At 42.5% G+C, this 14,518-nt stretch overlaps 1 protein-coding gene across 1 annotated transcript in view; it reads left to right on the forward strand.

Annotated features, from left to right (window-relative positions):
- The window catches only part of Cfap54 (cilia and flagella associated protein 54), a 303,089-nt gene that overhangs the window by 275,615 nt on the left and 12,956 nt on the right, over nucleotides 1-14,518 (forward strand). Inside the window, exon 66 of the mRNA XM_037211918.1 lies at nucleotides 2,873-2,947. Coding sequence (XP_037067813.1) covers nucleotides 2,873-2,947 — 75 coding nt within the window. The remainder of the gene's footprint in view (nucleotides 1-2,872; nucleotides 2,948-14,518) is intronic.

Here is a 14,518-nt window from a genome sequence, read left to right on the forward strand (position 1 = left end):
AGAGCCTCCTAGCCGATTGTTCTTCCCCTTGCTGTTTCCCAAGCCAGCTCACCTTTCAATAGTGGTCAGAATTACATCTTTTCTTCCTTTCTTCCTTCCTTCCTTCCTTCCTTCCTTCCTTCCTTCCTTCCTTCCTTCTTTCTTTCTTTTTTCTCTCTTTTTTTTCAAGATAGGGTTTCTCTGTGTAGTTTTGGTGCCTGTCCTGGATCTTGCTCTGTAGACCAGGCTGGCCTCGAACTCACAGAGATCTGCCTGGCTCTGCCTCCCGAGTGCTGGGACCAAAGGCATGCGCTACCACTGCCTGGTCAGAATTATATTTTTAATGCAATCTGTATCATTATTTGCCCAGTCTCCTCCTAACTAATTTCCTAGTTTAAACTCAAATCCCTTGATTTTATGTGAGCTGTTGCCACAGGAAAGACCACATCAGATGCCCATGTTCCTTGAACGCCCATCACTTGTGGCTCATGCATCCCACCTCACCCCTGCCTTTGCCTCCATTCTCAAACAGTTCAAATCCTTCTTCTCCTTTTTCCTTGTTTATTTTTATTTTTGTGTCCTTTCATGATTTCACTGCATCTTAATGGAATCATATACAATTGTACATTGTATAATGTTCACATAATAAGTATGATGTCCTCACATCGTCTCTCCCCCATTAGTCTATCACTTTTCTCCTCTCACTGGATTCCTCCTCCTCCTCCATTAGGCCCCTCCCACTTCCATGGACTTTTTTTGTTTGCGGCTCTCTATATTTAATTAGGATTGTCTATATGAACATGGGAGGGGATATTTGGTGAAAGTCCTGTGAGAAAGTGACTCTGAGGACTCCGGGTTAGTAGGACATCCACATCACCGCTTCCAAGGCTCCAAGAACATTAAGGAAGAGGAGGCAGGAAGAAGGTAATGGCTGGAGGAGAGAGTGAGGGACGGGAAAAACTGTCCTCTTAACATTACACAGCTCTTACACCCACAGACTCCAAACAGCAGTGGCTACCTGCATAAGACCTGTACGAGAAAGGCCCAATAACATTCCATCATGGAGCAGGAAGGGACTTAGGATTCCCCTCCCTTCCCTGAAGAGATAAAGGAATTCATGGTTCCTGGGGTGGGGGCTGAATTCCTCAGTGGTGTAGACACTGGTAGACCACCCTTCCACTCTCTCAGGGCACAGGTCACATGAACTCTGTTCAGTAACTCCTTATTTGTTACACTAAGAATCGCTCTCCATCCCTGTGATCTTACCACATGTCATAACTACACGCGTTCTGATCAGATGCCATTTAATTTTATTGTGCATCTATTTTTTCCACTAAAATTCCTTCTGTTTCTTCACCTTTGTATCCCACAGCACCTGGCAGAATGTCTTGAATATATTTGTTAAGTTTAAGAATTTGCTGTAGTTTTCCTTTCTTAATTTTTAAACTCTAATTGGATCATTTTTGTATATATGCATTTATTAAAACTATTAAAGCTTCATTTGGAATTCCAAGGTCTATTACCATTTGATTTTTATTTTAAGGTTTTAACCATCATTGCTCAGTTATGATTTAAAAATTAATGTATTTTTATCATTTTACTATTTGAGTGCCAGTGCATATGTATATTAATACTACCATCAAAACAAATTGTTGATTCCTCCAGGGCTAGATGCTGGCAACGTTTTGAGGTAGGTAGAGCTTAGCTCTGACAGTCTTTTTTTTTTTTAATTTAATTATTTATGTGTGTAAGTGTTTTGTATGCACTCACGCCTGCACACCACATGCATGCCCAGCTTGTTAGTATCTGGGGGGAATAAGAAAAGGGTATCAGATCCCCTGGCACTGGAGCCTCAGGTGGTTGTGAGCCACCAGGTGGGTGCTGGGAACTGAACCCAGGTTCTCTGAAGAGCAAGTGCTTCACCTCCGAGGCACCTCCCCAGCCTCATCTCTCCACCTTGCAGTCCTGATCCCTTCCATTGTAAGGAAAGGGAAAGAACACTTGCTCATGTAAAATGGGCTTGGAGGGAAAAGGCAGAGACGTATCCCATGCATAGTAAGCCTGTGTACTGCTGACGACCAGACACAGCACAGTGAGCCTGATAGGAACAGAAGGGAAGAGTCAAATCTGCACTCAGCCCCACAGGGGACACAAACTCTCTCTCATCTCTGCTTCTTCCTCTCCCTCAGCTTCACATCTCTAACCCAGTGGCTGCCTTCTCCAACTCCAGATCTTACCTCACAGCTCACATGGCCACCACTGGCTCTGACAAGTGTTGCGTTTTCTCCATGAAGCTGCCATGATAGGGAGTCTGGTTGTGTCAGCCATACTTGTGGGGAGGTCATTTGAGGTCAGCTGTCGACACATAAAGACAACTGTGTCCCTACAGTCAGGCCATGCAAGGTCATCAGCAGACGACGTCCATACACTATGGCCTCTTTCTGTTGACTTCTCTCAATACCCTTTCTCTTTTGTCCCCAAATGCCTCCCATTCTTTTCCACTTAAACTCCTACTCGCCAGCCCCTGAGACCCAACCCGAATCACTTCTTCCTGAGGATTTCTCCTCAATGGAAAGTCATTTCCCCAAACCTTATTTTGGTGTAAACTATTATACTTATCATTCCTCTGCAGACTATGCATCTTAATAGTAGATGTCCAGGGGGAAAGGACCCTATAGCAACAGACATTCATGATGAAACACAGGTCTCATTTTATGGCTCCCTGGTATGCTTTCAAAGAACCTAGATGACTTGAGCAATTGACTTCTTATTCTCTCTCGCAGCTTGGAAATAGGGGCTGAGTGACATAAAAATAAGACAAAAATAGTTAATAATCAATATGGCCTACTTTCCCAATGATACCAGAATCACCCTGTTCTGTTTTTCTTTCTAGAACATGATCCTTGAATGTTGCTCTGAAATAATGGCTCTGTTTTCCACCGACAGAGACCCCACTCCACTGACTGAGGTATGTGCCTCTTCCCTGAGACTGTCTGGGTTTGTTCACGGATATTCCTTTTGCTGTGTTAACAGAGACACAGCATGTATCCAACCGCAAATACAGAGGACCCCACTTCCTTAACTCATGTGAAAAAAGTATTTATAATAGCTTATTACGTTGGTTAAATATATTCTTTGCTAGAAAACTTCAGCTGGTGCAGAAAAATTATAAAAAGAATTTAAAAGAAATCACTTCATAGCCACCATGCCATGAAAATCCCCTGTTAGCATTTGGAGAACATCTAGAATTTTTTCCATGTATACACAAATTTAGAATTTTTATATCAATGGAATCAACTTTATATGCATCATGAAACTTGCTATTTCACTGACCAATGTGGTAGTTAGAAAGAAAATGGCCCTCATAGGCCATGGGGAGTGGCACTCTTAGGAGGTGTGGCCTATTGGAGTAGATGTGGCTTTGATGGAGGAAATAATCACTGGGGGTGGGCTTTGAGGTCTCATATACTCAAGCCACGCCCAGTATGGCAGTCACTTCCTGCTGCCTGTAGATCCAGAGGTAGAACTCTCAGCTCCTTCTCCAGCACCATATCTACCTCTGTGCCACCATGCTTCCTGTCATGATGATAATGGACGAAACCTCTGAACTGTAAGCCAGCCTCAATGAAGTGTTTTCCTTTATAAAAGTTGCCATAGTCATGGTGTCTCTTCACAGCAATAGAAACCTTAAGACAACCAATAATGTCACAGAGAATTTTTGTATGTGAAAACTCTACTTTGTCATATTTAGTGCCTTAGAACAGTCTCATATCATACATTTGCTTGCCAAGCACTGTTTACATAGCCAAATATTTATTACTTATGATGGATCTTGGGGTATATGTGTGTATACATATGTGTGTATATAAATGAATGTACTATAAAACTTATAGTTTTAGCCATTAGATGTACTGGACAGCTGTTAAGTTTGAATGCCGTGCACCTATTACCTTTACCCACCTTGCAAACTGCTTCACTACTCCAAGCAGCAACTCTACTCATGAATTATTAACCCCCTAGTTCTCATCACCATCCTCCCCAACTTCTGGTGACCTCTATTCTACTTTCAATGTCCTGGTTTGCCCATTCCAGGTGCATCATGTAACTGGAATTGTGTCATACCTGCCTCTTTGTGTGTGGCTAACTTAACTGAGTATAATGTCCTAAAGTTATTCACAGTGTAGCACCTATCAATATTTCATTCCTTTTTTTTTTTTATCTTATTTGCATTGTGTCTATATACCATATGTGTTTACCCATTCATCTGATGACGGGTATTTGGTTTTGTGTTACATGAGTGTGTGTATTTGAGTCCTGGCTTCAGTGGGTGGGGGTTATATACTTAAGAGTGGAATGAGTTAATCACATGGTAATTCTTGCTAAACTACTTCAGGAGCTCCCAAACTGTTTGTTTCCTCAGCAGCTATGTAACTTTAGACATGTGCAAACAATGATCAGGGTTCTAATTTCTCTACATTCTCATCAGCACATGTTACTTTCCCTCTATTTCTTCTCAGTAGCCATCCTGAGGGGTACAAAGTGGTGTCTGGTTATTTGATGTGCATTTCTTTAATGGCGACTAATGTTGGACATTTTCTCAAGTATCTTCGGCCATCTGCATATCTTCTCCAGGGAAATTGCTCTCCAATCCACTGCCCATTTGTGAATTGGTCTGTTCACTTTAACAGATGATGGTAAATGGTCCTCTGGAAATGACACTGGTTTTCTCTCCTGTGAGTCATTGATGAGACAACCAGTTTGCCAAACTCCCATCTATACCAGTAGGCACTCCTTTACCACACTCTGCTCCAGATGGTTGCCTTACAAGTGAAAAATAGCATGTCATTATTTTATATTTATTATTAATAAGGCCAAAGATATTTCATATGCTTGCTGGCAACTTCTGTTTTTCACTTGTGAAATAGTGGCCACTGGTGGAAGTCATCATCAGATATTTACAGCGAACTGTCGTCTGTCTGTCAGGAAATCTTGTTTTAGCATTGGAGTGTGAGCTGTCTCAGCTAGCTGCCTTCTACTAGAGGGAATAGACAGTATTTATGACCATCATCACCAACACTAGCAGCAGCAGCAGCAGCAGGAAGATAATTTTGCATTTTTTAATTGCTAAAAACTAAAAACAACAACAGCAACAAACCACATTGAGCAATATATTAGAATAGTGAGTGTCCAACTGTAGCCTGTGAATAAATCTCTACTGACAGTTTTAAATAACGATTAATTGGAAATTCATGCCTTTTCATGTAGTTGTGATCTACATATACTTCCCAGATACACCACCAGAGCTGGGTATTAAAAACTGTATGTCCTCCAAAGCCCATTTTTTTCCCTTTCCAGAAGATATGTGCTTGTTTCTCTGATAGGGTCATAAGGCTTATTAGGTCATGGTTTATTCAGGTTGGTTGGGAAGATGTCTGTAGAGGTGATATTTGAAGAGCCATGGGTACACTGTACTGTGCCTTTCAAAAGATCCTTAGCTTTGGGGAGAGGAATTGATGCAGCTGTTCCTAAAGAAAAATACAAACAGTCTATGTTTGTATTTCCACAGTGCTTTGTAAAATTAAATTTAATTCCCTTTAGATTTGAACTTCTGAATATAATTTTTCCCTTAAAAAATCCACTTAACAATGTGTCCCTTGTCCATTTTAATATAGAGAACTTATTTTGTATTAAATAAATATATAGCTCTACTGAGGTAGACAGAGCAAAACCAAGCTTAAATCTAATTTTGAACATTTTTTTTGGTTGGGCTCTCTGGAAGAAAAGAATGAATAGAAGTTGTGTGTGTGTGTGTGTGTGTGTGTGTGTGTGTGCGCGTGCGCACATGTTTTTGTGTGTATATATGTATGGTGTATGTTTGTATATGTTCATATGTGCATGTATGTGTACATGTGTGTATGTATGTGTATGGTGTGTGTATGCATGTGTGTGATGTGTGTATGTGTGTGTTTGTGCATGTGTATGTGACCAAGGAGGGATTTATTATGTTCACTTATATGTCCGGAGGCTGGATGCTCCCACCATGGCTGTCTCTAAGCTGGAGAGCCAGGAAACCCAGAAGTTCCCCAATCAAAGATGCTGGAAGCCTCAGAACAAGGTAACCAGTGATGCAGCCCAGTCTGAGGTTGCAGGTCTGGGAGCGCCCTGCAGCCACCGGCATGCATTCACGTTGAAGGGCTCAAGACACGGGAGCCAGATGTTCACAGCCACCAGCATCTGCACTAAACACACCCACGCAGGAGAAGGGGTTCCTGCACGTTCTGGGTGACTTCCTCCTCCTGCCCCTCTTCTTCATCCAAGGAAGTGGTGCTGTCTATACGGAGGCCGGGCCTTTCCCCCTAACTTGCTGTCCCACTTGCCGGTCATCTACACAGGCACGCCCAGGAGTGTGCTTCACTAATCTCCTAGGCATTTCTCAACCTAATGAAGCTGACAATAAAAATTAACCATTTATTTAGTTAGTAGTATTTAGTAATGAGTCACAAAGAGTGTTTCATGGGATATACCATGAATACTACCAGTGGGTTCTGGGTTCTGGCAGATCAGTGTTGAAATCCTAGTCCCCAGTGTTAACAAAGGTGTGGCCTAAGACTACATATATAATAACACCAACTTCTCACGGTCATTGTGAGCATTAAAACAGTAATGTGTTAAGCATGTATAAAAGGGCCTGATGCAAGAACATGTTTTATGGGGTATTCGAACATAACTCTCATCCTCCTCCTCCTCATCGTGTGTGAATGCTGCACTTCTCATTAACTGATTTCAATCAATTTTAGCATCTAACTTTGTTTTTATTGTCTCAAAGCCAGAAGAAGAAACAGAAACCATTCACTATTGAACCTATAGGCATGAGGCCGGTGTGCAGAACGGCACCATGGGATCCTAGCAGAATAGGATCCACCTATCTAAGAGACAGTGAATCTCACACCTGACCTCTGCCTAACTGTGCTGGGATGGGACATGGGAATTTGTGAGCTTGTCTCAGTAAGTCAATTCTTGGGCAAGTAAAGTTATAGGTGCTAATAAAACTCTCTTTGCTTTTTTTTTGAGACAGTGTCTCAGTGTGTGACCTTGATGGGTGGCCTTGAATTCACAGAGCACCACCTTGCCTCTGCCTCCTTGGTGCTGAGATTAAAGGTATACACCACCATGCCTGTCCATTTGAGCCATTTTTTGTCACTGATAGGAGATCTTGTTATGCGAGACTTTTATTTTTTACTGAACATGGCTATTACAAGTTACCTTGGCTTGTTCCAATCTCTTCCTAATTAAAATAAATATTGCTGTACAAAGGTTGAAGCAGAGAGACTTAGAAGAGGAAGGAGATACAGAAGTTTCCATGCTGACCCCTCAGTGACAGTCATACAGTATCAATGACAGCTAGGTATGATTTCATGTCACACAACAATAAAAAGTATTTCTTTAATTGCCTGCATAGGTTTGACTTATTAGTTTCCAAGCTGTCAGATAGGATTAAAATATGATGCTAAAATTATTCCCTCTGTCTTGCTATGACTGACCAATCATGGGAGAATGAAGCGCTTTTATTCAACTCCCTGTCCATCATTAATTATTGACTGTCAGTTGTGTGCAGGACATTGGTGCAGATAACTTCTATAGCTGCGAGGCAATATAGATGAAAGCACCTCCGGCCAGCTAAATTAATGTTTTCCTACTTGTTCGCATGACACAAAGGAATTGATCTAAATTATATACGTGTGTGTATGAGTGTATATGAATTGAACAGATCACTATGTGATCATATAGCTCATTTGTGAGGGCTACAATCATATGGAATCCGTATGTGGAAGAGATTCCTAGACAAGCTCTGATCGGAAGAGATGAGACTTATCATGTGCAGAGGTTGAAAAATAGATTTCATTTTGTAGTGTACAAGATAAAGAACTTTTATTTCAGTTCAGAATTTTCAGGTAGACCTAGCATAAGTAAGTGGCAATCATAATATTAATTGAATGTCAGTAAACCACTAGTAATCATAATAATAAGAACATTAGTTCATAAATGTTGAGAATATAGTGTGTACAAATGTACTAAATGTAGTATACTAAATGCTTTAAATACATTAGTGTGGTGGTTTGAATAAGGATGGCCTCTATAGGTTCATGTATTTGAATGCTTGGTCTATGTGACAGGGATTAGGAGGCAAAGCCTTGTTGGAGTAGTTATGGCCTTTTTGGAGGAAGTATGTCGCTGGGGGTGGGCTTTGGGATTTCAAAAGCTCATGCCAGGCCTGGTGTCTCTGGATCCACCTATAGATTTGGATGTAGAATTCTCAGATCCTTCTTCTGCACCATGTCTGCCTGTATGCCGTGCCATGTTTCCTGCCACACTGATAATGGACTAAACCTCTAAAGTTGTGAGCAAGCCCCAATTAAATGTTTTCCTTTATAAGAGTTGCCATGGTCACAGTGTCTCTTCACAGCAATAGAACAATGACTAAGACAAGCAGCTCATTTAATATTAGAAGAATCTTCTTTTGTTTTGTTTTTTGAGACAGGGTTTCTCTGTATATCCCTGGCTGTCCTGGAACTCACTCTGTAGATCAGGCTGGCCTCAAATTCAGTTCACCTGCCTCTGCCTCCTGAGGGCTGGGATTAAAGGTCTGTGCTACCACCACCTGACAAATTTGAAGAATCTTATAGAGTTGATTGGCATTTTATTTATTTTTAAAGAGTTTTTTAAGATTTTTATTTGTGTGTGGGGGGTGGTGGTAGTGGTATGTGTGTGTGCATATGTATCCTCTTCTCCCTTGGAGGCCAGAAAAGGACACCCAATCCCATGAAGCTGTAGTTACAGGCAGTTGTGAGCCACTGGATGTGGCTGCTGGCACCAAACCTCAGTCTTCTGCAAGAGCAGCAAATACTCTTGCTATCTCTCCAGACCCTCCTATTTTACTGGTGAGGAAATTCAGGCACAGGAAAACCAAGCAGCAGACTCAAGGTCGGGGTAGGAGTCAAGTCCAGATTTGCTTTAATCCAAGGCCAGCAATATATCTGTACCCATGGAATGCTGTTTTGGAACAATGGAAAAAGATGCTATGGGAAGTTGAGGAATGAGGTGAGAACTTAAAGATGCTAGTATAGACTAAGAAGGGTTGAGAAGGAAGATAAAGTCATAGAGGGAGGCACAGAGACCAAGGAGGTTGTCGAGGCAGGAATGGCTGTAAAGGAAAGGACATGGGAGTAGGAGCGGTTATCTCTAAGGACAGAGAATGGATCAGGACAGAGAAGCAGGGAGCAGAAAGCTGGATGATCAGGATGGGGAGGGTCGCCAGGAAGTCTGATGGGAGGGAGAGGGCGAAGGGGGGGGCTGTTCACCCAGTGATTTTTATTTTCCCAGTGAAGTAACGCAAGTTCCCGCTGTTGATCTGAGTCGGGTGGACTGGGGGAACCATCTTTTAAAAGAGAGGAGAGGATCAGATAGTTGTCGTCATTGAGTGAAATGGCCGCGGAGTTTGGCTCAGCGTGAATGAAAGGACTGAGGGTCACACCTAGTGTTAGGATTCCCAGTATCTTATGGCCCTGGGTGTCTTGGTTTGATGTAAGAAATGTCACCACTAGTGCTTTTTATTGGGTGAATGTGAGAGGGGAGCTGGCACTCGATGGGGAGAACAGTGGGCATGGTGACAGCATCCATCCCATGGCCAGGAAAAGTGCCTTCCCTGTACCCCAAGAAAGCACGGTTACTGTTTGACATATCTATTTCTTAAGCTCCTTAAAAAACAAAAACAAAACACTTTCTTTCTTAAAAATATTTTCTATCTGATCTACACTTCCTTAATGACAGTAGAATTCTCTGGCTTATATAATATGACTATGTGCTTGATGGATGGATATTTTTTACATGGCTGAATTCCCTGTGCATATATCCAATTGTTTCTTATTGTTAAAAATAATTGTTTAGGGGATCAGTGGCAAAAAGCTTGCCTAGCATGGCTGAGGTCCCAGATTCACTCCATAGTACAACCGAAAATCAGTTTATGATACATTTCTGATAGAATATTGGCATCAACCATGTGCTGAGGATTAATGGTTACCACTCCACTATGCTAGTACCCCTTAGTCTAGCTAGTCATTTGCTCTTTTTTCTAATATATCTATTCCATCATGAGACGATGGGAACCTTATCATCATTCACAGCCTCTTATGAGCCTTCATATGTCAGCTGAAATGATTGCTGCACCACGAGAGTATCTTACTGGATTATTGTGTAAAATGGGTAAATAACATGTTTACCTATGCTAGCTTAATTGTGACTGTGGCTTTTCTTTAAAAAAATTGTTTATATTTATGTATTCACATACTTGTGTGTGTATATGTGTGTGTTTATGTGTGAGATAGGTAGATAGATAGATAGATGAGAGAGAGAGAGAGAGAGAGAGAGAGAGAGAGAGAGAGAGAGAGAGAGAGAGAGAATGAATGAATGAGTGAGTAAGTAAGAGACAGAAACAGAGACAGAGCATATGCTCTTGGCACACAGGTCATGTATGGATGACAGAGGACAATTTGTGAGAGGCAGTTTTGTCTTTCTCCCATGTAGGTCCTGGGGAACCAAACTCAGGTCATCGGGCTTGGTGGCAAGCACCTTTACCCACTGAGCCAGCCTGGAGACCCGTCTGATGTTCTTTCCTCACTTCCTTCTACAGCCTCTGGCTTACATCTCTTGGCAAGCAATCGTTTTTTAATCAAACTACGTCCGAATGACATACATCTCCATTAGTCTCCTATTACCACGCTGACTAGATCTAATACAGTAAGATTGCTTCCTACTGTGTTTTTATTCTCAGGCCTTTGTCCAGGGGCTGGCCCCAGCAGGTGGTGTGAGTAAAGAGTAAAGGAATGAATAGTTTGTCGTCCATCTTCCAAAGGTAGCCCTGGGGAGCACAGTTCTGCTTCTTCCGGAAGCATATGGACCTTGAGGTCATCCATGTCAGTCATTTGTTAAGTAGGCGTCTGTGGAGTGCTTCTTCTGGGGCAGCCAGAGGACAAGGCACTAGAATGCAGAAGTAAAAGCCTGAATGGCTGCCTTGAAGGGTGCTCACAGTCTACCTGGAGAGGCAGCCAGCCTCAGCACCATTAAAGCCTCATTCCTCTAACAGGCTCTCACCACAGCTCTGGAGGAGATGAACTTCTTGGGACATCCTTTTTCTGAGGGCTCACCGGTTCCTTCCATGAAGCTTAGTGGTCTATTGTTAAAAGATGTTATCGCTCTGAGAAATGATCGCACAGTAATAAAGACGCCTTAGCAAAACACAAACATGGCCACGGGTCACCCACAGAGCATTTTCCTGGCTGGAAAGAGCAGGCAAAATATAAGCGTATTTGTATATACCTCTGTAGGAGGTTCAGCAGTGAGGTCATGATTTGCAGTGTTGCTGTGAAGATGGAAAAATGAACCAATTCTCAAATTCCCAAATGCAAAGAGAAAGGAAGTTGTAGCGGGGGAAATATCAGCTCCACTTAAAACGTTTCATGGAGCTGAGTGTAAGGCACTGAGCTGGGCACACTAGGGCAAGCAGAGAGCACACAGAGTCCTGGCCAGGACTGGGCTGATTATCAAGAAAGGATGGATGGAGCTGGTGCTTTCAAAAGGAAGATATGGTGGTCGAGGATTTTTGAATGAGTGACTGTTTTGCATGAAGACACAGGAGAGCACGGTAAGAAACTGTTTCAAAGGACTGTCCGGTGTTTGGGAGGCTGAGACAGGAGGATTGCCATGAATCTGCAGCCAGTTGAGGCTATGTAGTAAGTTCTTGGCCAGCCTGGTCTACACAGTGAATTTTAAGCCAGCTTAGGCTACAAAATGAGATTTTTAAAAATTTTTTGAGACAGGGTTTCTCTGTGTAGTTTTGGTGCCTGTCCTGGATCTCGCTCTGATAATGAGATGATTTAAGGTAAACCAAAAAGGTCTGTTCAAAGTCACAGAGCTGACAATTGTCCCACCCCAAACAAGCCAGCTGTAAAGGTTCCTATTAACCATTACAGTTATCCTGAAGTCAGCCCTACCCAGATTTTCCATGGCCCATAACACCAGACCTCTCAGTGGTTGGCTGGGTCTGGTGGCCTCGGGTTCAAGACTAGGTCTCCGAAGATGTCCAAGCAAAAACTCGATTGCCATTTAAGCTCCGGTTTTGATCAGTCCACAGCGACTCCCCTCCAGTGATCCCCAACGCACCCACATTCAAGTTTGGACACAGCCCTCACCCCTTGGTTGGAAGAACATCCAGTCAATTCATCAGAAGAGCATGTGGGCTGGTATCTGTAGCTAACAATGCGCCCAGTTTCTGTACTTCATCTTCCAGCACAGAGGCTGCTCCTCGTTGTCTGCCCGTGGCTCTGTAACAAAACCTCAGAAGTGTAGCGGCCGCACTGTGAACTATACACACAGCTTCTCCCACAAAGCTCTGCACTGTCCATAGCAGGTAATTACCGAGTATTATCAATTAATTCTGTTAACACAATGCAGTGGGGTTGCTGACAACTGTAGACTTTCCTTCTCGCACTCTTCTTTTTCTCTTCCTTTTACTTAATTTCTGTTGGTGCAGCCACCAGCTGTCTGAATAGATTTTAGGGGCATCTCGAATTCCATCTTCCTTTTTTGAGACATCATCATTCTGTCCTCAAGTGAAGAGTACCCTTTGTGTGTAAGATCATGAGGCATCCACTTAATATTCTTCTATTCTTTTCAAGACAATGCCAGATGACATCAATTCCACACTGCTTTTAAAAAACACCGCACTGACTTTGATTCCATCGTCTCACTGTTCACGTCTGACTGTCAAATTTGGGTAAGGGAAAAAGAAAGCCCTTAAAGAAAGGCCAGGCTATTAATGCGCTCTTCAAATGCTAAGAAAAGGCTATGTTGTTGATAGCATTTCAAAAATGCTCATCTCTCCAAGATTTTCCAGCACTAGTGTCAAGGTGAAATACACTCTTTTTTCCCCCCACGGAGGAACTGAGAGACTTTGTGCTTCCTATGCTGAGGCTACCAATGACCACTTTGTGAATGTGCAGCTGGAGGGTGGGATGAGACTTGGGTGCGATCTGAACCACAGTGTCATCATGAACAGGAAAATATGTGTTTACCATCAAAGGAACAGAACGTGTGCCGTTCTCCATAAATCAAGCCTGGCTTCATTACTGAAACTGCAGATCAGTCTCAAGGGGACAGTTAGTCGCTTTGTACAACTTCAAGGGACGTTAGAGACAGGGGAGTCATTAGCCAACCTCATTTCTCGCTGTTTTGGAAAATACCGAGTGAAATGATGAGTTTCATTTCCTTCATTTGGTTTGCTAGAGGATTCTTCCTGGACCTTGGAGCTGGAGGGATGGCTCAGCGGTTGGGAGCACGCTGCTTGCTCTTCAGAGGCCTGGAGTTTGGTTCCTAAAACCATGTCAGTCTACTCATAGCTCCCTCTGACTTCAGTTCCAGGGGATCTGATGACCTCTTCTGCCTCTGCAGGTGCCTTATACACATGGTACACACATACACAGACCATTTATGCATACCTTATGCACACCACACATACACACACACACACACACACACCACACACACACACAAATAAAAAATTTTAAGTGAAGTAAAGTTTTTTTTTTTTTTGAAAACTAGACCTTGAGCTGGGTGCAGTGGTGTGTGATTATATTCCTTACATCTGAGAAGCACGAGAGGATTGCTGAGTTTGAAACCAGCCTGTGTTGCTCAGTGAGTTTGAGGCCAGCCTGAGCTATGAAGTAAGGTCTTTTCTCTGTTACAGGTCTAACAGTGGAACAAAAATTTTCACTTTAGGTGAACGCTTGTCGCCCCCCACCCAATACAGATGAATAAATTGGCAAAATTTTAAAAATTCTTTTCACAAATATTTTGTAAATTTAGGTAAATATAAAAAGAAAGGGCAGGCATCAACTTACCTATTTTCCTTCTTTACTTTGGCCAAGCCAGTCCAGGTTTTGGAAGTTACTCTGCTTAACATCACAGGCAGCTGGTACCCACACACTTTCTTCTCAACTACTTGGGGTAACACAGCTTGTTGGGAAGAACCCTTGACCCTTGACCATGTTGTGGTTCTGCCCTTGTAGAAAAGTCCTTAAAGAACTGGGGTGGATTAGGTTCTGCCGAGGGTCTCAGAAGCAATGTATCCCTAGTAAAAAAGTAGAAGGTTTGATTCCTAGTTAGGCTGCTGTGAGTGTGAACATGAGAAAGCAACTCGGTTTGTCTGGCATTCATTCTCTTGTGAATATCGGTGGCCATTAGCTATTGGTCACATCAGGACCACTATTTAACACAATGCCAGGCCAACCCTGTGCCCAGGGTAGAGGCATTCAATATTTTCTGGTCATCTCTATTTTTTCTTCCCTAGCCTTAGCGACCTGACTTATTTGACCATTTGCATTTCCCTTCAGCAGTGGCTTTCAGCCCATCTGAAGGTTTGATGATTTTCAAACAGCAAATGGTCCATTAATAGGGGTGTTTTTAATTTATCATTAGTTATTTTCAA

This window comes from Peromyscus leucopus, chromosome 18 (assembly GCF_004664715.2).
Source record: "Peromyscus leucopus breed LL Stock chromosome 18, UCI_PerLeu_2.1, whole genome shotgun sequence".
In the NCBI taxonomy this organism is placed as follows: domain Eukaryota; kingdom Metazoa; phylum Chordata; class Mammalia; order Rodentia; family Cricetidae; genus Peromyscus; species Peromyscus leucopus.